General features: G+C 38.4%; 2 protein-coding genes across 5 annotated transcripts in view; one reads left to right on the top strand and one right to left on the bottom strand.

Annotated features, from left to right (window-relative positions):
- The first annotated feature begins 1315 nt into the window (after positions 1 to 1315).
- On the top strand, positions 1316 to 20139 carry LOC127422799 (glucose-6-phosphatase 3-like). The gene is made up of 6 exons (XM_051666580.1): positions 1316 to 1831; positions 5254 to 5360; positions 5455 to 5545; positions 5697 to 5815; positions 6011 to 6152; positions 19779 to 20139. Exons 1-6 carry the CDS (start codon positions 1521 to 1523, stop codon positions 20119 to 20121), a joined length of 1113 nt encoding a protein of 370 aa, XP_051522540.1. The 5' UTR covers positions 1316 to 1520; the 3' UTR covers positions 20122 to 20139.
- Positions 20140 to 23933: 3794 nt separating this feature from the next.
- Positions 23934 to 26660, bottom strand: part of LOC127422777 (protein TANC2-like) — a 173853-nt gene continuing 171126 nt past the window's right edge. For all 4 annotated transcript variants that reach the window (XM_051666527.1, XM_051666528.1, XM_051666529.1 and 1 more), the window contains 2 exons: positions 26083 to 26183; positions 23934 to 26001 (listed from right to left, as the gene is read on the bottom strand). In XM_051666527.1, the coding sequence (XP_051522487.1) occupies positions 23934 to 26001; positions 26083 to 26183 (2169 nt within the window). The remainder of the gene's footprint in view (positions 26002 to 26082; positions 26184 to 26660) is intronic.

Here is a 26660-nt window from a genome sequence, read left to right as displayed (position 1 = left end):
CACGGGGTGGATCGATCATGCTTTGGGCTTGTGTTGATGCCAGTGGCACAGTGGAATATTTCACTGGTAGGGGAAAGAATGGATTAAATTAAATACCAACAAATTCTGGAAGCAAACATAACACCATCTGTAAAAAAGCTGAAGATGAAAAGAGGATTGCTCCTACAACAGGATAATGATCCTAAATACACCTCAAAATCCACAATGGACTACCTCAAGAGGCACAAGCTGAAGGTTTTGCCATGGCCCTCACAGTCCCCCAACCTAAACATCATCGAAAATCTGTGGATAGACCTCAAAAGAGCAGTGCATGCAAGACGGCCCAAGAATCTCACAGAACTAGAAGCCTTTTGCAAGGAAGAATGGGTGAAAATACCCCAAACAAAAACTGAAATACACTTAGCTGGCTACAAAAAGCTTTTACAAACTGCCACCTTGCCAGTGGGTGTTACTAAGTACTGACCATGCAGGCTGCCCAAACTTTTGCTTCAGGCCCTTTTCCTTTTTTGTTATTTTGAAACTGTAAAAGATGAATATAAAAAGTAAAATTGCTTAAAATATTAAAGAAATGTGTCATCTTTAACTGTAAGCCTTTTGGAAATCAGGCCATCTTTTACTCGCTTAGCTATTCACAGCAACAGAAATCTTGATTAGGGGGTGCCCAAACTTTTGCATGCCACTGTATATGCCTGTGTAGGTACTAATTACATGCTTGATTAGTAAAATTAAAGTGTACCTTAATTGTGTTATAAGTACATCACAAATTTATTATGAGTGTCTTCCAAACATACTAGCAATATACCATGAATATATTATTTTTGCGAAATACTCCGTTATACTTTTGGCTAATTCCAAATACTAATGTGACTTTCAACGCATTAGTCATACATTTAACACTTTCTGAAAGAAATGTCGAAGTAATTTAGCGAATTCCAAGCATGAATAAGTAAACTTAAAAATTACACGGAACTTTCACTTTAAGTATATTTTTCTAAAACAAATTTTTAGAAAATATACTACATTACAATTATTTTAAAGTGTTAATAGTTTTATTGTGAAAATAGGTAAAAGCATGATGTTAATATACTTTTTATATATTTAAAGATGGTACAATTCTTTGTTAATATATTTGCAATGTACTATTGAAAAAGCAAATATATTTGAAATACAATAAAGTATTTTATTTAATTTTTATCACCAGGGTTACCGGCGGAGAAGTGCGTCCTTCAACAAATACTGTACATACTCTGAAAGTACGTGTTTTCTCACGATGCGTTTTGTCCAATTGTGGCACCCGTAGTTTGGTAATGTGTAAGTGTGTGATGAGAGATCAGTATAAGGCAGACGGAAACAAGGACTTTGTTTGGATCAGTATTCACCGAGGGTGCAGGAGCATCTTTGACAGCTGGTTTAGTTTGTAAGGTAACTGCTCTGATTCTCCGCTCATCAGACTGTCCGTCGGCTGGTTTATCAAGTGCTAAAGTTGATTACTTCGTAAACAAGGATGAAATTATAAATGAATGACTGTAAACCCTGAGCTCATTAGCTGTGAGAGGATCTTTATACACTTGATTTGTGGACGCTTGACTTTTATCAGTACTCATCCTTCAGAAATGGAGACCATATACAGCCAAGGTGTTTGGATGGCGGAGGCTCTTCAGCAGAGAACAAGAAGCTATGAGGATTTCTGGCTTGTTGCTTCTCATATGGGAGACCCCAAAGCTGCAGTTCTTCTGGTCTTTCCAATTGTGTTTTATGTACATCGACGAACTGGCATCGCTATTATCTGGGTTGCAGCTCTATCAGAGTGGCTTAATTTGGTTCTCAAATGGTAAGAATGACTTTGCAGTTATGGTGACCTGGAAAGAACTGAGAAATTATATATAGGATAAATAAGATAAATGATTATACAATGGTATTATATATATATATATATATATATATATATATATATATATATATATTTTTTTTTTTTTTTTTTGACAATACATGGTATTCTTTTGAAGTACCTTGGAGTACCATCCCAGATAGCAAGATTTTCTTGGCCCGGATCTGGCTGCATTCTGCCTGTGAGTTTGGCCCACATACCGCGTGGAATTACGGTCCAAAATTGGCCCAAAAGCCACTTACCGAATGTAAACTGTATCCTCCCCAGAAAGATGCCAAAACTCAGCCATACTTATCCTGCTCCTCCAGCATGCAGCCGTTTTTTTCCCCCAGACATCAGCCAGAAAACAGCCAAACAATTTGCCGCTGTCGCACCAGAACTCGGCCGCAACTTATCCTGTACATCCCCAGAATGCAGCCGTAATTGAACCACAGTTATAACAAAATCCTCAGATGTCAGCCAGATAACAGCCTTAACATTACCAAGCCCCATATGTAAATGTTTTTGTCAAATATATGGCAAAAAAGTAAAGATGTAGATTTAAATATTTTTTTTTTTAATTTATTCAGGTTTAATTCAGGATTAAAACACTATGATGTCATACATTTGCCAACATAATTGCAACCCTCATGGAAAAAAATACACATACTCAAATCTTGACATAAGTGTGAAAATATGTAAAGGATTAAAAAAAGCTGCAGAAAGACAACGTAACAAAAGCAAGCAATAAATGTAAAAATGGTTCAACATTAAAAAATAAAACAGTATCTAAAGAAAATAATAAAATATACAAATGTAAACTATGTAATGGATACATTAATATTACAAAAGCAAGCAATACACATACAAATGATGAACAATCAAATAAGCTGCAAAAAACAATAGAACTGAAACAAACAGTAAATGTAAAAATTATAAATAAAATAAGTTTGGAAAAAAAGACATGTTAAACTTAACAGTTAAAAATAAAAGCAACCTAAAAATAAAAGAACCAAGTTCATAAGCTATCAGTCAAAGTGACTGTTTTGATGTTTGAGTTTTCCCATATATGCGCATATGCTGTTTATTGTAGAGTGCTTGTCTTTGTTCTCCTTGCTTACATTTATTCATTTAGCAGACACTTTAATCCAAAGCGATTTACAAATTAAGAATACAGCAAAAGTGATTCATCCTAATGCGGCAATAACATGAGAAGTGCTGCAATACAAAGTTTCAAATTGCTCAGAGAAGTACAAGTAGGGAGGAAGGAGAGAGACGTTTTTTTTTATTAGGTAGAAGCAAGAGGATTGGGTCCAAATACAATGTAACACAATCACAGATCAGTGGATACATACGATGCATAGATAAATAATCTTGGAGAAAATGTGCTGCTACCTCAGATTATTCTTGTCATGCTGGGGGCAGTCTCTGGTAACACAGCGGACCAATCATAGCTGTTGTGGTCTGTGTCGACGCAACATGCAGTTACATATTTGAGGTGCACATAGCTACTTGTAACCTACGGCATAGGTTTAACGCAGAAGTATACATCAGCCTTAAGTGCCATACTCTAAACAGACTCTGTAGGACTACATACTTGTCTTGATGTTGATTGGCATGCTTGTTAGTCTGATAATGAGTCTGTACATACTGTATTGCTGTTCTCATTGTTGTATTTCTACCCATTCAAGAGCTAGAAGAATGACTTCTGTAGTGAATACTGATATTTGATCACCATTTTGCAATTTTAATTTTAAACTGTGGGATAAAGAATCTGGGTCTTTTGAACCGTCTGTATATATCTACATTATTGTTGAACCAATATTTCTAAAATGGCATCTTTGTTATAAATTTCATCATGTAGCTGGAGATCAGTTGAGGCCATTGAAAGGTTGAACATGATCAGATTCTCGTCTTTTGTAAACACAGGTCAGTCAGAAATGAGTCGAAAGCGTGTCTTCTTGTTTTATCCGCACTCATGCCACAATTAAGCCGACAGCGTGTCTTTTTCTTAATTTGGCAAACCAAACTCAGCCCAGATCTCAGCCGATTTTGGTTGACCAGACTCAAGCCAGTGTTCAGCCAAATGAATGTTTGTCTTGGCTTTGTTTTTTTTTGTTGACCGGATTCACACCAGACTTCAGCCAAATGTTATTTCACACAAAGGAGTTAAAATTTCACTGCAAGAACCAAATCAGAAGTGCCAAAAATAAGCCATATTTGGATCAGATCTTCTTGCTATCTGGGATGTAAATGCTGTGGTTCAGGAATATTGATAATATCATTCACTACCATGATGTTATCATTAATGTGGTACTACATCAACTAATTCCTTGTTAAACAGTTTATTTAAATTTGATCATAAAAATGGGGTCTAAATAAATGAATGCATTAAAACTGTACTCAAATTAAAATAGAATATTTAATTTTCAACATAATATTGTATTATTTTTATCAAATGAAGTGCTTTATACAGAACCTCACAGCACGATCCTAAATTCAACATTGGAGTTATTTTTGTCAAATAAAGTGCTGCATAACAGAGCATCACAGATGTGCGATATTGCTTGTATATAATACAATAACTAATGATTTATTAGTAGTAGTAGTAGTATTAAGCAATAAGGCACTCAAGGCCATGCTATATTGTGAATATAGTCACAGCTGAATTGCGTTGCAACCCCTTCAGCTGTGACTATATTCACAATATGACACGGCCTTGAGTGCCTTATTGCTTTTATAAAAAGGTCAACATAATAAAAATATTAAGGTTACAGATGTTCATTAAAATGTTATATTTTGTAAGTAAAATCATTAAGTGCCATCCTTCTGCCAGAAAATATAGTCCCTGGCAGTAAACAGTAAACAGAACGTTGCTAGGCAACATGAATAACTGTCAGCTATGGGTGCAAATAGAAGTTCTGTGAAGAGGTCAGAGCAGTGCTTTATCATGAATAAAACACGGCTGTTGTCCAGTCAGCATCCAGGACCGGAACTATCCGTTTTATAATAGTGAATACTACATACTTTAACTGTATACAGTAGTGATATATTTCTGTCATACTTTTTTCCATTTAAATAGAGCTTTTATTTTGGAGTGAAGCCCTTTCTGTTTTTTAAAAAAAAAAAATTTTTATGGTAGTTTCTCACCTCTTAAAAAACAGGAGTCTACGTGACCCAATGTGATTAATAAACCACAAAACTGCTATTTCATTAAATAAATATATAGTCTGTATGTGCTGCACGCTACATTCTGAATAATTCCAATACCAATGTCAGTATCAGGACATCCCTCATTTTAAGGTGCTCGATTAGTTGCTTTCTTTTGATAAATTCCAAATAATCCCTCACCACATTGTTTGTTAATCTTCATCTTAATGTGACAGGATCCTGTTTGGGGAGAGGCCTTATTGGTGGATAGGAGAATCTAGATTGTTCTCAAAAAACCCACCAAATGTTCAACAGTTCCAGTCCACTTGTGAAACTGGCCCAGGTAAAGAAGCAGAGCAATCCATCTTTTTCTGGATGAGATTACCTGAACCATTCCAGATGTTAAGACAAAATGACCAGGCGACTCTCTCTTTCAGGCAGTCCCTCAGGTCATGCCATGGTCACAAGTGCTGTCTGGTGGGTGATCGTCTCTTCCCTGGCATCCTACTTTCATGCTCGCACAGGCAGGTCTGTCTTCAAGGGGTCACATATCATGCTCTTTGGTAATAATTCAAATCACTGTATTTACAGCGGGGTCAAAAACATGTCTGAGATCAGTGAATACCATTATTATATGTAATGACCAAATTATTTCTCTCTCTCTCTCTCTCTCTCTCAGTAAGGTCTTAGCTGCAGTGCCGTATCTGTTCTATGCGGTTTTGTTGGGATGTGTTAGTCTTTCTCGGATCTTCATCTTGGCTCATTTCCCTCATCAAGTCATTGCAGGTCTTCTGACAGGTAATACCTTTATCACATAAACAAAATACCTATTTAGGTAGGCTTTTACATGTGAATTACAATGTAATAACTGGTTAGGTGTCATTGTTTAAACTCCAACAAGCATAAAGACAGGAGTGAGGCTGTAGTCATTTAGACATTTTAAAATCACATAGTGGCAGGACAGATCTGGAGACTTCATGTGCTTTTCCACAGGGGTGATACTGGGGGTTTATCTGAACCGAACCGTGCCTGAATTTCGCCCTCTGTCGTTCTTCCTACGCTACAGCATGACTCTGCTCTTTGGAGCTCTTCTGCTGCACGCTGCCCTGCAAAATATTGGGATTGATCTGTCTTGGTGAGTTTATTATCTCAAGAATGTTATTTATGCAAACTATAAGAAAGGAGCAAACATGAATTACAGTCGACTGAAGTTCATTGTTTCCCCTATATGTATTCAGCAGCGGCGCACCGCTTCATGAAATTTATTTTTGATGCAATGTAACGCTTGCTAGCCCCAGTCAGCTCCACGCTTTCTACAATGCATGCAGTAGAGATGTTTCATTCGTGAACTAATCTTTTAAGTCAGTGAATCGTTCTCCTTCACCTCCGTACAGGGTTGTCACCATTACCAAAATGTTTGTAGTGTAAAAACCGGTATAATTTCACAATTCAATACCAATTTCGATACCACTGCAAAAATAGGTAATATGCTATTGAACACACTCCTTTTAGTATGGAGGTAAATTCATGACTAAAGTCTTTGAAGCATAAAAGCATGTTGAATTGCTCTAATTGAAAAAATAAATGCATTGTATTATCAGTGCTTGCATTTAAATGCGGCTAAAATTTAACATGGTTGTATTTTTAAGCACTGAATATTTAATTTAGAAACATTTCACAACTAATTTCATTATTAAAAATTCAACAATAAATATTCACCTTCCAAAGTTAATTTCCAAAATATTCAGTTCATTTGAAAATACCATCTAGATTTTTCGACAGGTAAAATTCAGCCCATTCTATTTCGCTTAACAAAATTTGCTTCCTCAAATTCAGTGGTTCAAATTCAGTTAGAAATTCTACCTTCCACATCCGGGAACTACAGGAAAAGCAGCAGAGAACCGATGTACACACTCAACCTGGTGCTATTTGTTCTCACCTGTAGGTGGTGCAATGCGATCGGGTGTTGACTGCTGAAGACCAAAGCTATTGGGTAGAGAGAACAGCCATGTACATTTTGATAGTTTGTTTTTCAGAATTGTTCATGGGTAGAAAATGGATACATATTTGATTTGCACATGTGGTCCACTGATTGGTCAGCCCGCATCATCATCAGGTCCTCAATGCTGTGCAACAGAATAATTATCCACTGCTGCTCAACTTTTATTGCAACTACATATTATCTCTTTCTCATAAAACAACCAGACTAAGGAAAGCCTGTGACACAAACCGTACTAGTCAGGGACACAAAGTCCTGTCTATAGACCGAGAATAAGGAACGTTTAATAACTTGTATTGATATATTTGGATCATTGGAAATCCATAGCCAGAAACAAGGCTTTGGGTGTGCCGAGGGAAAACTGTGTTCAAGAACTGAAGCACAAAAAAGTGACATTTTTTGTAACTTTAACAACAATTGGCATTCACAAATGTAACCATTTTTTTAGCGCAAAATTTATTTTCTATTTAGCTCCGCATTACATTATAATGAATTTATTAGCCTAAACAAATTAATGACACTTATCAATGGAGTTGGTAAGCATGTTAATATATCCAAATATTAGGCTTAATATTTAGTCATAAAATGTGATTAAATTAAGAATGTTTCATAATTCTTTCCCAAAATCCAGAAGACAAATGCACAGGTAAATGAAGGGACAATTTTCACTAACTTACAAAAAGTACTACACCAGGTTTTACATTCACTGATTCAAAAATGTAAAAATAAATGTGTGATGCATTTTATGAAATAGAAAAATGACAATACCGTGTGCATTCAGTTTCCAGCAAAAGAAACAAACTTTTGGCAACATTAGAAACCCTTGTTATGATTCACATTGCATGCGATTCAAATACATGCATTTCTATCATTAATCTCTATAAAGCTGAGCATCAATCTGAAACCCCATCTTATCAAAGTCATCATTATTTATTTAATTAAATGCTGTGATCGTCATTAACTTTCAGCGTCTGGACAAGGTTACATATAATTTCCATGCTTGTTGGTATTTCCACATTATTGTCATGTTGAGAAGACAAACTCCTGGACATATTGGCCAAGGTTTCAGCATTGGACCGGACAGCTCCCGTAATGAAGCATTTAAGTTCTACTTTATAATGAACAATATAAGTGCTGTTTTGGGAAACAGGCTTTCTCTATGTAAAATAATGTGCGGCGTTAAGATGATCATAAAAGTTGCAGCCTATATATATATATATATATATATATATATATATATATATATATATATATATATATATATATATATATATATATATATATATATATATATATATATATGTATGTATATTTTTTTTTTTTTTTTTTTAATACACATTAATTTATTCCCACTTATCCTATGTAAGGTTTGCGAAAGTACTGGAGCCTATCCCAAGAACGTTTTTTTTTTTCAATCTAACATTAGAAAAGCTGAGAACTGAGTATGACTTTTACAAATGAAGATAGGCAGATATGTCTCTGCTAGAAATAAATATACTGTTAGCCTAGATAAGATTATTTGAATGTTTTTATTAATTTATTTATGTCTGTCAATTACATTTCTGATTTTAAAAATCCTCTACTGTGTAGAAGTACTTGTTTTTTTTGGAATGATTTACTTTAGCACCGGACATTAATACTCAGATATTGACATAGTTCAGGAAACGCAAATAAATAAATAAATAAACAAGGCTCTGTTTTCACCATGAAACAATTTTAAATAAAAAAAAAATAAAAAATATGTTCCAGCAAATCATATTAATAGAATAATTTCATCTTGCATATTAATTTAATAAACTGTGGTCACCCTACTTCATTATGCCTATGTCTATCTACACAATCAGTGATTCAGGGCTGGTTCTAGACATTGAGAGGCCCTAGGCAATTTCTTTTGGAGGCACCCCGAAAGTATTTTTTTTAGTTTTTCTTTCTACTTATTTTTATTATTTAATGTGGCATGACATGCAACAAAGTGGTAGCTCATTCAAAGAATCACTTTAACAATCTGTTTAAAGCAGTACTCTTAACTGAGCAGTACTTTTTTTTTTTTTTTTTTTTTTTTTTTTTTGCAAGCTTTGGCAAATCTAATCAAAAGTCAAGTAGTTTTCGACTATAGTTCTTCCACAGAGGTACTCATTGTTGTAGCCTGGTAACTTCTAAACAACATTATCTGATAAAATAATAAAACTTGTGCACCTCATAAAATCTGCAAGCCAGTCAGAATGGATTTTCTGACAGCTCTTGCAATTTATGTTGCAATTTACATCATACTTGCTGTGGATGGTCTGTGACCATTTCATGCTGTCTGAGACTGAGACTAACCCTTAGCATTGACCAAATTAAATTCACCTTCAAACATTCTTGACTTAATTGTTTAGTGTTTTACAAGTACAGAAACTACAATATAGAGAGTGCAAAATAATCAATCCCATACCATACCATACCACATTTTGAAATAATAATGGCATACACTACCGGTCAAAAGTTTTGAAACACTTACTCATTCTTTATTATAATTTATTTTCACATTTTAGAATAATAGTAAAGTCATCAAAACTATGGAATAACATAAATGGAACTATGGGAATTATGTTGTGACTAAACAAAATCCAAAATAGATCAAAACTGTGTTATATTTTAACATCTTCAAAGTGGTCACCCTTTGCCTAGAATTTGCAGACATGTACTCTGACATTTTCTCAACCAACTTCTTGAGGTATCACCCTGGGATGCTTTTTAAACAGTATTGAAGGAGTTCCCATCTATGTTGGGCACTTATTGGCTGCTTTTCTTTATTATTTGGTCCAAGTCATCAATTTCGAATTTATTTATTTTTTTAATAAAATTTTAGTTTTAATGAAATAAATTAATATGGTGACACAATTATATTTTTGTCTACAAAACTAATTTCAAACATTTAAGCATACGCCTTCAGATCAAAAGATTTTTAAGATCATGAGAAACATTTTAGTCAAGTGTTTTGAAACTTTTGACCAGTAGTGTAAATTACTATTAATATTCATGTTCAGGTAAATTCTTTGCCATTTCTGAAACTCCCAACACACCAAAGAATATGCATTTTCCTATTTCCTGCTTTGTAGTAAACACTACAAGAATAAATACAATACATAATTTTTATTAACATTCATTATACATTATATTCATTATAATGTTATTATATTATTTATACATTATCTGTCAACTGCTAATATGAATAGTCTATTAGAGGAACACATGGCATGGTGTTTCTACAAGAAACATGTTGAATTCAGTGTACTGTGTCAAAGTTCAACATCTTTAAGCTTGTTCTCTTCAAGTCATGCATCTAGATAAAGGACTCACATGCATGACTTGTTGGGCAAACAGAATAATATTTTGCATTTTATTTGATCACCTCTCAATTTCTCCTGCTGTTGTTTTTGTGCACAGCTCATTAAATTATGGATTGCGTCTCTTGAGCGCAGCTGCGTGATACAGCGCAGAGGGAACATGAAGACGTGTCTGAGATTTTGAGATAGCAAAGTAGATATTAGACGTATTTTACAATTTTTTTTTTTGTTGCAATACTGTCAATATGCTACTTTTGTGGATTTTCCAAGATAGAAACTATGCTTACTGCTCACATGTGAATGGGTTCAAATTTCTAATTGCAAGTTTTTAATTGCAGATGTGAGCACATTGCGCAGCTCTGGGCCTCGTTTCTCAAAAGCATTGTAAGCCTAGATCATAGAATACATCTTATGATTCATCTTAGTTTTGCCTCCTTTTTCACAAAGCCGTCATAATTGAAGTAGCCTAGTACTTGAAAATGCTCGTAGATCTACAAGTGCTCTGGAGTAATCCTACAGAGCTAAGAGCATCTTAATAGCCTAGACAAGGGCTGGGTTTCCCGATAACATTGCAACTTAAGCATTAACAATCATCTTAACTAATGTCGATCGTTATTTTATGATAGAGTAATGCCTGTTTCCCAAACCAGCACGTATATTGCTCGTTATAAAGTAGAAATTTAGTGCTTCGTTACAGGAGCTGTCCAGTCCAAATGTGCTGATCACTTGGGCCAATATGTCTAGGAATTTGTCTTCTCAAAATTAAAGTAAGGTGGAAATACTGACAAACATGGACGTTGTTTGTAACCTTGCCGAGGCGCCAACATTTATTATAGAATTTAATTAAAGAAATTAGGTGTCATTTTGCATCATACAATTTGTTACTGCCTTGTAAAAAGACTATAGGCGAGCCGATTTGAACCAGACATTGGAGGAAGAAAAGGAGGAGGATAAAGAGAGGGAATCTCTCATTGCACACTCTTGCTCTAATCTCCTCTGTTAACCATATTTTAATTATTTATTAAGGCATATTTTTTTAATTTTTAAACTGCGTGATCACATTACTCATATGTCTTCTTAAATAATCTGTTTAATAAGAACATGTCTTTCTGTTGCCATTACAATTATGTTTATCAAAGAAGGCTAATATAGCATTATACTGTATTACGTGTCTTGTAAATTTAGACCTATCACATTGCGAGACTGCCTATTGATTTCATAGCAATTTTTTTTCAACACTTTTATTTTGAATTCTCTGAAATAGTTTACAATGGCTTTCCAATGATCAAAATATATTAATAAAATGTATTAAATGTCCCATTGAATGCCAGAAAGATATGTTTAAGTTGCACTTAATGGGATTAAGAGCGGTTCAAGAGCATTAATTTACGAACGTTTTTCAAACTACTTTGATAACGATGCTTTTGGGAAACCCGCCTTCGAGATTAAGTACTACCTAAGTGCTACTAACATCCTACTTAGTTTTTCGGGAAACCCAGCCAAGGTTAATAATAATAATGCATAAAATAGATATTAGGGCTGTCAAACGAATACATTTTTTAACTTCGATTAATCGCATGTTTTCTTGTAGTTTATCGCATTATCTCACGAGTGGACAAAATATGCTTCATTCAGATGTATTTATTATTTTTCAGTCATTTACACACAACCTAACCTACTGTCACGGATCCACCAGACACCCTCTCTCACGCAACACTCTGCTCCCTCTCCCTCACTCCACACAGCACTTACTCTCCCCTGAGTTGATCACATGCACCTGCACTTCATCAATGATTAATCAAGGACTGCATTTAAACCCAGCTCACATTCACATTCACTGTTTGTTCTATTCTATGTTCTCCCTAAGACTACGGACTCCCTAGTTATTCTGTACTTACCTTGTTATTTGTTCCCCTTGTCTGAGCTTGGTGTTTATTCATCCTCCGTTTATTTCCCCAGCGATTGGACTCTCCTGTGTTTGTTACGATTCCTACAAAGACCAAAAGACTGTTGTGAGTTTTCCCTTCATCTGCATATTGTTATATTTCCCTGCTTGGAGTTTACTCGCCTGCTGTTCGTGTCATACCTGTGTCTGGATTGCCTCACCTGTTTGTTACACCTCTTATCCATTCCCTCTGTCAATAAACTCCGCGATTGAGTCCATCCCTCTGCCTCTGAGAGTTTTTTCCGTGACACTTTCTCACACGTGAACAGACCACCAAAAAGGACTCAGCGGGGGCTTCCAATATTCCACCAACACCGAGCACATTAATCAGGATTTTGGAGCTGACTAGTTCACTTATGGAGCTATTTAAACAAGATCTTCCTCTCCTGGAATACACATCTAAGTTCTGTCAACTCGTTTCCCCAACAACTATATCAGACTCCTACCTCAGATCCATTTACAGAATGGGACTGAACTTTCACCGAATTACAGCCCTTCCGGAGGTGGGGAAGCTTTCCTTTGAGGAATATGTCAGAGCAATGCTGGCCATCCATTACCCCTCACCATTATCGACCCCCAAGGTAACTCCTATCCCAACATTCCCCCAAATAAATTTTTTGGGGGGCTAACCCTCTCCAAACTCCAGGCATTGATCCCCCGCTGCGGTCAGCGGCAGCGACCACGGAGGTCACATTCTCCCCATACACTGTGGATTAAGGCGGGAACCCCGGACCACTGCCAGCATCCACGCCTGCCACGGTAAACAAGCCAGCATCTACGCCTGCCACGGTAAACGAGCTAGCGTCCACACCTGCCACGGTAAATGAGCCAGCGTCCACGCCTGCCACGGTAAACGAGCCAGCGTCCACGCCCGTAGCCTCGACCGTCCCAGAGCCGACGCCCGTAGCCTCGACCGTCCCAGAGCCGACGCCCGTAGCCTCGACTGTTCCCGCAACAGCACTCCTAGCTGTCCGGAGGAAAAGGAGAAGGAAAAGGACTCCCATTCCCCAGTCGATGCTAGCACTTACATCTATGGAGGCAGCTCCCTGGCCACTGCCTGTGCTCTCATCCACGGTCCTTAGCTCCTAGCCTTCCAAGGCTCCGTCCCTCGAGCCTCCCAAGACTTCATCCCTCGAGCCTCCCAAGACTCTGCCTTCCACAGCTCCGCCCCTTGAGCATCCCATGTCTCCACCTTCCACGGCTCTGCCCCTCGAGCCTCCCTTGGCTCCGCCTTCCACGGTTCCATCCCACGAGCCTCCCATGGCTCTGCCTTCCACGGCTCCGCCCCTCGAGCCCTACACGGCTCCACTCCTCGAACCTCCCATGGCTCCGCCTTCCCAGGCTCCACCCCTCGAGCCTCCCATGGCTCTGCCTTCCATGGCTTCGTCCCTCGAGCCTTCCACGGCTCCGCCTTGCATGGTTCCGTCCATTGAGCCTCTCCTGGCTCCACTTGCCTTCGTCGTGCCCTCCACAGCTTGCGCCCTCAGAGTCTTCCACGGCCCTGCTTTTAACACCAGAAACTCCACCTCCTACGACTCCTGGTGCTCTGCTTTCGGATCCACCTATGGCCCTTTCTCCTCCGCTGGTTCCACCCAGGCCTCCTGTCCCTGCTCTTTGGCCGCCACCCAGGCCTCCTGTCCCTGCTCTTTGGCCACTTCCCAGGCCTCCTGACCCTGTCCCTGCCCAGTGGTCACCTCCCTGGTCACCTGATCATCCACAGACTCCTCCCTGGCCACCGGATCATCCGCCAATTCCTCCTGATCGTCCTCCTGGATCCTCCCGTTATCTGGGTCCTCCTGCCCTCCTCCATCTTTGGGCGCCAGGAGTTGCCCTTTGGGGGGGGGGGGTTCTGTCACGGATCCACCGGACTCCCTCGCTCACGCCACACTTTGCTCCCTCTCCCTCCCTCCACACAGCACTCACTCTCCCCTGAGTTGATCACACACACCTGCACTTCATCAATGATTAATCAAGGACTGCATTTATACCCCACTCACATTCACTGTATGTTCTCATCTATGTTCTCCCTAAGACTATGGACTCCCTAGTTATTCTATACTTACCTGGTTGTTTACTTACCTTGTTATTTGTTCCCCTCATCTGAGCTTGATGTTTATTCATCCTCCATTTATTTCCCCAGCGATTGGACTCTCCTATGTTTGTTACGATTCCTACAAAGACCAAAAGACTGTTGTGAGTTTTCCCTTCATATGCATATTGTTATATTTCCCTGTTTGGAGTTTACTCACCTGCTGTTCATGTCATATTTGTGTCTGGATTGCCTCACCTGTTTGTTACACTACTTATCCACTCCCTCTGTCAATAAACGCCGTGATTGAGTCCATCCCTCTGCCTCAGAGTTTTTTCTGTGACACCTACTAACAGATTTGGTACAACAGAAAATGAACACAGCACAATATATATATATATATATATATATATATATATATATATATATATATATATATATATTTATAGAGAGAGAGAGAGAGAGAGTTTTAAATTAAATTGCTCTGGTCATGTGACTATTTGCACCACTCGTGAAAAAAAATAAATAAATACAAAAAAGCTGCACTGTCATTTACAGTTGATGACACTGTGTAAAATACATCAACAACTCCTTTTAGACCCCTTTCATTCCGTTTGGTGGGATTAAATGGGCTAATGACAGTGTAGATTACCTGCAGGGTTTCAGCATCTTCTGCTGCTCTACAGTGGCTAGTGCACTATCAAATGCACTATTATGCAGAGACACTGTAACTGCCTTCACTGCACAAAACGCATGTGTTTATATCTCTTGACATTTCTCTTAATTTATGTACATTGTTTTGCACTATTTTCTTTGCATGCCATTTCTTTCTAAACTGCCATTGCTTCTAAGCACTGAAAACTGAAACGGAGAGCACTCCCAGCCAAGTGCATTGATCATGAGAAACAAAGGCTGCATGCTTTTCCGATAAAATTGGAATCATCAGTGCATAACAATGTGCAAGTGACATCGCCCTTCGGTGTCAGAAAGGAAGATGAGGGCAGGGTTGGGAGGGTTACTTTTGAAATGTATTCCACTACAGATTACAGAATACATGTATAAATGTACACTCAGCTGTAAAATGTAATTTGTAACATATTCCGTTAGATTACTCAAGGTCAGTAATGTATTCTAAATACTTTGGATTACTTTTTCAGCACTGGTACATTTTTTTCACTTGTTTTGACTATAAAAACTCTAGCCAGTACAGTAAGACAAAACATGTTAAAAATAGATTCTCTGAAAAACCTAAATATCTTATGCAGTGTTGTTTCTAAAACAAGATAAATGAAATTGATCTTGTTTAAAAGGATTTTTAAATATTTTTACAGGAAAACAATACAAAAATTATCAAGAATATGATTTTTGCCCTAATATCAAAGGTCTTACTAGAAAAAAATAAATTATGATCCAACGTGAATTTTCTTGATAAAAATAAATATGATCGTGTCTGGTAACTTGCATGTAAAATGGCTAGAAATAGCATTTTAGCTTAGTGTAAAGCTGACAATTTACACAAGGTTTATTTCTATTTCTTCTGCTCCAAACTTACTTCTCTGTCTGCTCGTGTGAATGTAACACATCATAAGAAAGTGTTTCATTGCTGTTCAAATGCACTTTGGATTACATCATTTATATGTATAAATGTTTTCCATCTGAAAGGACTAAATATTAAATGAAACAAATGACAGTAAAATGCAAAGTAATCTCTTCAGTAATCAAAATACTTTTGAATGTAACAGTATTTTAATTACCAATTATTTAAATTGTAACTGTAGTGGAATACAGTTACTTATATTTTGTGTTTTAAATACATAATCCTGTTACATGTATTCTGTTACTCCCCAAACCTGGATGAGAGTTTGTAAAGAGAAGGGATGTGGGAAGATGCGCCAAGATAGACAATTTACCCGTAGATACAGTATAACATCGACATCATTCCTTCTGAATTTAATACTGTATCATGCGGCCACTTTGTATCCATTTGTGCACAAAGGTGGGCCTATTGTTTAGGCCTAATTAATTTTTCATTCATTTATTATTTTTATTGTAATATTTTATTTAATTTTCTCTTTCTTGTTTCTGCTTGTTTCTTTTCAAAATTAAAAAAAAAAAAACTATCAAAACGTACACAGCTGTTCTCAACTTGTAGCTTTGGTCTTCAGCCAATCACATTGCACCACGAATACGAACAAATAGCACCAGATTGAGATTGTACTTCGGTACTCTGCTGCTTTTCCTGTAGTTCCCGGAAAGTTGAATTTCCAACCGAATTTGAACCACTGAATTTGAGGAAGCAAATTTTGTTAAGCAAAATAGAATAGGCTGAACTTTACATGTCGAAAAATCTAGATGGTATTTTCAAATGAACTGAATATTTTGGAAATTAACTTTGGAAGGTGAATATTTATTGTTGAATTTTTAATAATTTTTAAAGTTGTGAAATGTTTCCAAATGAAATATTCAATGCTTAGAAATACAACCATGTTAAATTTCAGCCACATTTTAATGCAAGCACTGATAATACAATGCATTTATTTTTTCGATTAGAGCAATTTAACATGCTTTTATGCTTCAAAGACTTTAGTCATGAATTTACCTCCATACTTTAGCCTTTTTAAAAAGGTAAATATAAATGTAAGTAATAAACGGAAATAAATGCATGTTTCTATCAGGTGTTTTTAATTAAGTAAACATTTCCTTAAGTTTTTTTAAATAGTGCCCTTCTGAAATCTCTTTAATTTTTTTTTTACCCAAATTCTGTGTTTTTCATTCATTTTTTTCTGAATTCCGTGTTTTAAAAGTTTAATTTAATTTCATCATCAATCAAAATGGTGTTTAATGAAATTAATTCACAAAACTTTAATCAAATATAAATAAAGCAATTACTTGAACATATCATTGAATTAATTTTTTTCAAATGAAGTACTTCTTTAAAGATCCTCACAGCATAATATAAAACACAATATTGGTCTGTTTTTTGTCAAATAAAGTGCTACACAACAGAGCATCACAGTATAAAAGAAAACATTGATAAAAACTTTGATTGGGTACAACAGAACTCTTGCTTGTGAGATATTGCTTAAATATTAGTATTATTATCATAAATAATAACCATTGTTGTTATGAATATTATTACAGTTGATATATAGTTGTAATACATTTCTGCCACAATTTCATCAGTTTCAAGCATCTAGTTGAATCAAACTTTTATTTTGGCAGAAGCTTTTAATTTGATGTGGCTTTTCATATTTTGTGTGTTTTTGACAGTAGCATAACATCTCCGGGAAAAGTAATTGGTTTTATGTTTTTTGTGTATGAGGAGCGGCTGGCTTCATACATTTACTTTGAAGTGTGCAGCACATGCAGACAGTTTATTTTATTTAAATATCAGCCTTTCATGGTTTATTAATCACACTAGGGCAATATCACAATTTCAATTTGACTAATTGTGCATTTTTTCCAAAATATGTCAAATTTATGTGTGAGCATTTGAAAGCAGTCGCGTGTCCGTCAGACAGCACACAGGTATCGAATTGTGTTAGTGCCCGGTACTGCAGAAAACTGGTATCTTTTTTTTATTTTAGTTTCAACCTGGTACCGAAATACTGGTACATTTGACATCCCTACCTTACTGCGCCTTGCCTTACTGATCAGCGAGATTTGCCGGTTGCAGTCATGGGAGGAGTTGAAAAGTGAGCCGTCAGCTCAGATATTTTGCACTTCCTGACGTGTGCTGAACCTATATCAGTCATGGAAGAAAGTCTGGTATAAGCTATATTATTTTAATACCAGTAAATGAGTCAGTATTTTTTAATAATTTTGAATAGTTTTTATGAATAAACATGATATATAAGATTAAGATTGCATGAAAAGAGATTGTCATCATTGCCATTGGAGAGTCTAGCCAGTTACGAATAAGCTGTGTCGGAGCTCGTGCAGCTTCTTTGGAGCAAATGTACCGGCTGACCCAGCCGGCTGGTCTCTCTCGCGGTTCTTTGATGGCATACGTCACGGTGATGCCACCGACTAAAGTCGGACAAAATTTCTAACTGACATGCACTGCTTATAGTCAGGCACCGATTGGTCTGTGCAGAGTTGCATGAAGTCGAACATGCCTAATGGTTTGACCCACTGAATGAATATGCCCCTTCACTGAACGAGTGTGGACTGATATGAGGTCAGATATGATCTAATGATGATCTTATACCACCATGTAAGATCTTAACGGGACAAACAGGGCCCCGTCTCCATCACCGCAGTGCATATGCTACTGTTTGGGAAAGGATATTTGAATAATAATAATGTAACGCTGGGTTCACACATCCTCCGTGGGTGTGGCGTGAGCGAGACGCGAGCGGTGAGTGAGTGGGGCGGTCGCGTTGAACGTTCACTTTGGCTGCATCTCTTCTGCGAAAAACAGCAGCGCCTTTGCACAGAAAATAAAGTTATCTATAGGGTTCTATACCAAATTTATTCTTTAATAAGGTCATAATAAGCTGAGGTTATTACTGCTTCAAGGACAACAGTGGGCAGTCACTTGCACTTCATCTTTATCAGCACACTTGGTTGTGATTGGTTAATGTTGTGTCTACTGTACACCTATATACACAGAATGGCAAAAGGTCCGGCAGTTTATTAATTCTTTCCTTTAAGTTATTTTATTGAGTTTACTTGCATGCAGCCATATAAATTGTAGTGTACTATAGGTATGGTTTGAATAATTTTGATTTGCTTTTGTCTTCTATAATCTCCTGATTATTTTAGTGTTGTACTGTACCCAGTGCCGTTGAGCTCGACGTGAGCCACACAGCAAAAATAGGCTCAATGCCGAAATTATACACTCACTGTTGCGTCTGGGACACGTCACCTCACGACTCACGCTTGCAGCGAGAACGGTGTAATCTGTTAACATGGGTGCTGAAATGAAAAAGCGCTGCTCACACCCCACTCACGGAGGATGTCTGAACCCAGCGTAACGCATCTAAAATTGTCTTTTACATTTGTTTTAAAAGCAGTAAATAGCTTATTCACATGAAACTGGCTATTAAGTTTGAATATTAAATATGATGATATTGAAGTACAATATTATTTAGTGTATGTTTATTAGCCAGTGTAGATTCCATTTTAATTGATTTGTTAATAGATGTTTTTGGCTACCAGTGGGAGTGTAGTACTATGTTCAGTTTAACACATTTAATTATATATATATATATATATATATATAAATCCATTCCAGAGAATTCACAGAATTTTCAGAAAATGTATTAAAACTTGGGCCTACTTATTACTTAATTATTACATATTAGGCCTCTAAAGGTCAGAAGCTGAAATGTATGCATGTTGTGTAATTGTATTAGTCGGTCAAAGGCTAATCTGTATAGATAAGGCTGTTTTTTCATAACAGATGTTTACATTGTAATCATACTCACTGTATTACTTTATACTCTGAACTGCAGGTCCATCTCACTGGCTAAGAGGTGGTGTTCTCACTCAGAGTGGATCCGTATGGACACAGCTCCCTTTTCCTCTCTGAACCGTGATGCCGGGGTTTTACTGGGCCTTGGACTTGCGCAGTATTGGAAGCCAGGAGGATGGGCTCTTCCCTGGATCCCCAGGACTCTCTGTCTGGCCCTCTCGTCTATGGCCCTTCACTACATCAGCAGTTTTCCTCTGCCTACTGTTCCACCTCTTCTCTTCTATTCCCTGTTCTTTCTTAAATACACAATTGTTCCGCTGGTTGTCATGGTATTAGTACCAGGATTTGTGCATCTTCTAACAGCGAAAACCAAGAGGGATTAAAAGTGAATACCACAGACAGTAAACTATTTATCGTCTTTGAACCAGCCATCAAAACTAAGTTCATGACCCAAAAAGAACCAAGCAGCTCAAAGATAAATAATTTGTGTTGTGTCATTTACATACAAGCAGAGCTTGCAGTTGATTATAGCTTTTTGTTTGTTTAGCAAGAAAAATGATGTTGTGGATTGCTGCAGTGCATAAACAAATTTAGTTTGAGCTTTGTGCCAAAGAAAAGGTGACTGTTGATTGGCACAAAAATGTATCTTGGGATATTGTTCTTTGATGACTTAAAAGTTATTTTTAGAACAGAATGCAATCCCCAAATCTATATGATATTCTAGTGCTTCAAACTCTTTGCTTTTTGGCAAATTTTGCCATTTAGAAGCCAAAATACTCTTACCAACCACTTTAATAGGAACACCTGTACACATTCATGCGATTATCTAATCAGCCAATAGTGAGGCAGCAGTGTAATGGATAAAATCATGCAAATACGGGTCAGGAGCTTAAGTTAATTTTCAACCGTGGCATGACTGTTGGTGCCAGACGGGCTGGTTTGAGTATTTCTGTAACTGCTGATCTCCTGGGATTTTCATGCACAACAGTCTCTAGAGTTTACACAGAATGGTGCCAAAAAAAAAAAAAACCTCCAGTGAACGGCAGTTCTGTGGATGGAAAAGCCTTGTTGATGAGAGAGGTCAACGTAGAATGGCCAGGGCAGCATGTCCCAAAAGCATCGCAAGCTTAAGTTGATCGTAGAAACCATTAGCGCCAACGGTTTGTACGATCTACTTAGGCTTACGATGCTTCTGGGAAATGATGACCAGGCTGGTTCTAGCTGACAGAAATGCTACAGTAACTCAGATAACCAATCTGCACAATTGTAGTGAGCAGAATAGCATCTCAGAATGCACAACACGTCGAACCTTGAGGTGAATGGGCTACAACAGAAGACCACGTCGGCACTATTGTTGATTTTGGCACCATTCTGAGTAAACTTTAGAGACTGTTCTGCGTGAAAATCTCAGGAGATCAGCAGTTACAGAAATACTCAAACCAGCCCATCTGGCACCAACAATCATGCAACGGTCAAAATCACTGAGATCACATTTTTCCCTGATCTGATGGTTGATGTTAACATTAACTGAAGGTCCTGACCTGTATCTGCATGATTTTATGCATTGCACTGCTGCCACACAATTGGCAGATTAGTTATCGCATGAATAAGTAGGTGTACAGGTGTTCTTAATAAAGTGGTCGGTGAGTGTATGTCAGTTATATAGCTGGTGGTCCTCTGTTCATGTAAGTCTATAAGATTATTTTTTCTGTTTTGTCGTCCACCACTAATAATTTGATTCATTGCCACTGAAGGGCAAAACATTGCAGTTCTCTATTTCTCAATAAGAGGAATCATCTTCTAAGCATGATGGTTATGTGTTTCTTTATATATGCTTAACCTTTACATAAACTGTATAAAAATGACCACTGACATAAAAAAAAACACATTCTGGTTTATTGAAGTCATTAAATGTTGTCACAGCACTCTGAATGCTCACATTTACAGACTAGAAACTCTGCTTAGCAAGCAAGTACAATAAAATCAACTCAAATCTCAACTGAAAACTAAATGGAATGGTCAAACCCTTCAGAAGTAAATGCCATGTCTTTACTGTTGTGTTTGGTGGTGATGAGAGGTGAGAATTTTTTTTGTCAGTTGTGAACATTTTGTTCCTCTGTTGGCTTCTGACATACAACAGATTCTCGAATATCTGTGCATGTCTGTTTTGGTGTGTGTGTGGGGGGTGGGGGTTAAATCATGCGTCAGATTATGTACAGCAAAAATAACTTGCACTGAAAAACTACATCGCCCTAAAGAGACCCCTCACCAGAGTCGTGTTTTCTCAAGGAGTGTTCTGTATTTATTCAGCTTACCCACAGCTGAGTCACCTCTTGATTGAAGCAGGTTTACACTAACAGCAGTAAGAATGTTAATATGGTTGCCATTAAGGATATCTGTCCGTATACTGTATTTTTGAGAAGATCTGATGAAAGCCACAGTTAAGCTCTGCATATTAATAATATTGCATTCTGAAGCTGAGAACTTCAAAAGGATCTAGCTGAATGTTTTTCACACTACAAATACGCTATTTCAAAACAGCTGGTTTGCTTTTTGGGAGAGTGTGTGATGCCGCTGAACTGTTTGACATGTAAGACTCATTGAAGTCCTTCTCACGCTTCATTTGACAATGCGTTTGCAGAGAAAAAGATTTTGTATGCATAAACACATTTGGCCACTATATACAGCAAGTACACTGCGCTCTATAAAGGCTGTTATATACACATTTTATATCTTTTTAAAAACATAATTCTGCTCTTTATATTACTGTTCATTCATCTGCTTGAAAAATTAGAATTGCACCAAGGACAATGACTGCTATTTTGTTTTCTAGTAGTACAACTAATCACAGGTTATTCTCCAGTATATACTGAACGTTTGTAAGTAAGGATGTTTCATCCCAGATCCCTAAAAACACAAACACTTCCAACCCCCCAGTATTCAAATTACATACAGTCCTTACAAATGAATAAAGTGCTCTCTTTCTTAGAATGTCACAGACAATCAGTGCAGACCAAAATTAAGAAAAGTTTAAAATTTGAAACAAACATACTTCACTTGATACTGACGCTTCTCTGTGACAATGTAGTATTCCATTTCTTAAAACAATATAGAAACCAAAAAAGACAAGAAATTCTATTACTACCTTTGCAAACTCCCCTGAAACTTGTGTTGCGATGTGTAAAGTTTATAAGACGTCTATGGTGTGATACATTCTTCCACTTGAAAAATGACAGTTTTGCCACTCCAGTGCTTGGTAATTAACTACGCTAATTTTGTTATTATGAACAAAAAAGATATCCACAGAATTTTGGGGTTAGTTAAAAGTTAGCATTTTAAATGAGCTTATTCCCAAGAAATTGATTAAAATAATATTATTGCCACTCTACAACTGTGAATTTTGACACAAACAATGTCTCTGCTTGGGAGCCACAACTGAAAAGTAATAACTCAGTAAAGATAATAATCTCTAGTCACAAACTCTGAATCATCATTTTGAAAATACTTGATACCATTTCCAAAAGCCAAAATCAATACATAAATAATTAAAAATAAAACAACTGCTTGAAAATGTATTTACATCATATAACTTAATTATAAATATTACATTTTTCCTTCTGTAACTACATCTTAGATTTTCTGAAAATGTTTCACTTTTTAAAGTATTGAACAATACAACATTGTGATGTCCAGAAAGCCTAGCAGTTTTGTTAAGTTTCATTGGGAAGAGAGAATGAGTAAGAGAGAGAATTATTTTTAACAAATAGATTCCCAGTTTCATACACTTTAGTACAGTGAACAATGGCAAGATACACTATTCCTCTGTGTGTAGGCCTCACCAATGTCAAGAAATGTGCTTTCTTATAATGTGCAGAGTTTTAAAGAACATTTTTACTTGTCTTCTACCACTCCAAAAGGGTGCTTTCACAGCTTTTGGAACCTGTCCACCACCCAAGTTCTAAAAACTAGGTTTTTAACAATAGATTGAGTTCACCTTAAGTAGGGACAGATATTTGTACAGACCTGTAACACTGTTTTTTTTATTATTATTTTTTTAATTAAAAGTATTTTTCCTATGCTTTATTCTATACACGAAATACTGATTTTAATATCCTGAACGTACACGGTCCCTTACATTACGGACACAAACATTCACTGTCACGCACACATTTTTGCCCACCCTATTGGGTGCCTATTAAACGTTTGACTCCACAAAGGGTCTCTTTGGTTTGATGGGCGAGGTGGGACCTTGTCTGGAATCACGGGAAAGCTGGCGGTACATGTTCTCCTGGTAAGCCTGTGCAACAGGCATTGTCCGTGCCACTTTAACATCCTGGTATGTGGGCACCTGGCTCACCCGCTCCACGAGGTCTCGATCACGGGCCCCTCCATTGGCGAGTTTTCCCAGGGAGGAGGGCTGCGACTGGGCATAAAATTCCTCCTCCAGCATATGTCCATTCTGGGCATTATTGGTCTTATTGTAGTAGGCGATATTGCCTAAAGAAGTGGGCGGGCTGTAGGAGGAAGCAGTGGAGGCCTGGTGGATTAAATTGCCAGGTGATGTGGGGCTAGTGATCACCGATTCCCCAGGCCAGGCACGGGAAGGCTGGTGAAGGTACTGCTGCTGAGTCCTTGCAGTCTTGTCAATGATGCCCATGAACGGGGTGGTCCGGGATCGAGCGGGTTCACCTGTGTAGAGCCCGCTCTGAGAGGGCGACAGGGCAGATGGCTCGTCAAAGCTTCGGTCATATGCAGCTTGCAGTGGGATTTCCATTTGGGCCATGGAGGAGGAGGGTCTGAAGCCAGGGGCTAGATTGCAGCTGGAGCCTGAGGAGATATTAGTGCTAGAGGGGGAGAAGCGAAGATTTACACTCTGGGAGTGGATCAGTGGTCTAGGGGGTTGAACATGCTGCTTTAGGTCATTTGTGTTGGCACTGATAGGTCTGCGCATAAGGTGAGAGATCTCGGGAGAGCCCAGTTGGCAAGATGGCAGAGCGGAGGCTGCCACTGCCCTCTCAAGTTCATGCTTCGAGACAGGGTAGTATGCCGCTGACTGACTGCGACTGATCTGGGGGGTTTGGCTGAAACGCATGCCTCCAGGTCCCGCTGTGGTGGAACGGTAGGCTGAAGCAGGACGTTGAGGGAGTTCTTCTTTCCCCAAGTTTGAATCTAGAACACCACCAGGTCCACTTCGGCCTCCATGCTGACAGTGTGCCCCCACACTAAGGCCGGATTGCACTTGAGACATGGACCGGCCATCCAAGGAGGGCTGGTACACCAGCCTGGCCCCCCGCTCTCGTTCCCTGTCCACATCCATGGAACTACCCTGGTACCTGCTGCTGAGTGGGTGAGCCAGCTGGCTGAATACATTGTTACTGGGCTGGTTAGTGCGGACAATCTGTGCCATAGAGGGCTGCAGGCGGAGACCCTGAGCCTGGTGGTGCTGGGTGGACTGGGAGCTCTCTGAAGGCTGTGACTGGAGCTGGAAGGAGCGTTGGCTGCTCATCTTCAACAGTGGCGATTTAGGTCGGCTAGGGAGAGGCTCCTGCTGGTAGCGGACTGGAGAGCCAGACTGGGATCGATACAAACAAACACTCTCCACTGGAGGGCTAGCCCTGAATGGAAACCCACGCCGAAGAGGAGAGGGTGGAGGACTCTGATAGTCCATCCCCTGGTTCCCTCCACTGCCCATGGGTGGAGGGCTAAACCGGTAGGAGGACTGATGGGCAGGCGAGGTGTGGGGTGGACTCTGGCGGTAGTGGGAGTTTTGATGTGTAGGGGAGATGCAAGGGGAGGTGGACTGGTAACTATGATGGGTAGGGGATGACATTGAGGAGGAGCTTGGGTGGAACTCAAAAGCCTGCCCACCAGATAGGTAGCCCATGTCATGATGGGCTGGAGAAAGGGGAGGGCTATGTAAAATTGCCAGGCTGGAGGTATTTGAGCGAATATCAGAGGCAAGGCCAAGTGACACAGCCTCTAGCTCTTGTTCCAAGAAGTCATCATCTTCAAACAAGTCCTGGACAGGTTCCATGTCATCTAGTCTTGGCTCAGGAGGAGGAGTATGATGAGGGGGCTCCTCATCCTCCTCCACTGGTAAGGGAGATGGAGGTGGAGATGGAGGAGGCTCGAGCTCTGGCTCCTCTGGTTGTGTAACTTGTCTGTACTCCTCCTCCACACGCTGATGAAGGCGCTGGATCTCACGATTGTTGGGACACAGCTTTATGGCTTCCCTCAGATCTTCTAGTGCCTCAGCAAATTGCCTATAAAGTGGAAAATGGGAATATCTAACCACCTTGAAGTAACTTGATGTGAAATGAATTAAAGTAAAGGAAGACCCCTACCTGCTGCTACGCTTGGCACGGGCTCTAGAATAGTAAGCTTCATATGATTTAGGCTTCAGCTCCAGGGCCTTGGTAGCAAACTCTTCTGCCATTCCAAAGTCCTGTGGGCAGAATAAAGAAATTTCCCAGTCAGATATTGATAATATAAACTTATTTTATAGTCAGTTCAGCAAGAAATCTACACTACATGGCCAAATGTATGTGGACACACAAACTTGCTTGTGCTTTTTTAACATTTAATTTAAATACCATGACATAAATAGGGAGTTAATCCTCCTTTTACTGCTGTAACAGCTTCCACTCTTCTGAGAAGACTTTCTGCTAGTTGGAACATGGCTGTGGGGATTTGCTCCCATTCAGACACAAGAGCATCAGTGAAGTCAGGCACTGATGTTGGGTGATGGGGTCTGGCTTGCAGTCTGTGTTCCAATTCAATTCAAAACTGTCAAGTGGGGTTGAGGTCTGTGCAGTCCAGTCAAGTTCTTTCACATCAGACTCAGAAAATAATTTCTTTATGGACCTCACTTAATGCACAGGGGTATTTTCATGCTGGAACAGAAAGATTTCTACAAAAAAAG

This window comes from Myxocyprinus asiaticus, chromosome 32 (genome assembly GCF_019703515.2).
Source record: "Myxocyprinus asiaticus isolate MX2 ecotype Aquarium Trade chromosome 32, UBuf_Myxa_2, whole genome shotgun sequence".
NCBI lineage: Eukaryota > Metazoa > Chordata > Actinopteri > Cypriniformes > Catostomidae > Myxocyprinus > Myxocyprinus asiaticus.
The sequence above is the reverse complement of the archived record's forward strand: the minus strand, read 5'-3'. Positions and strand labels throughout refer to the sequence as shown.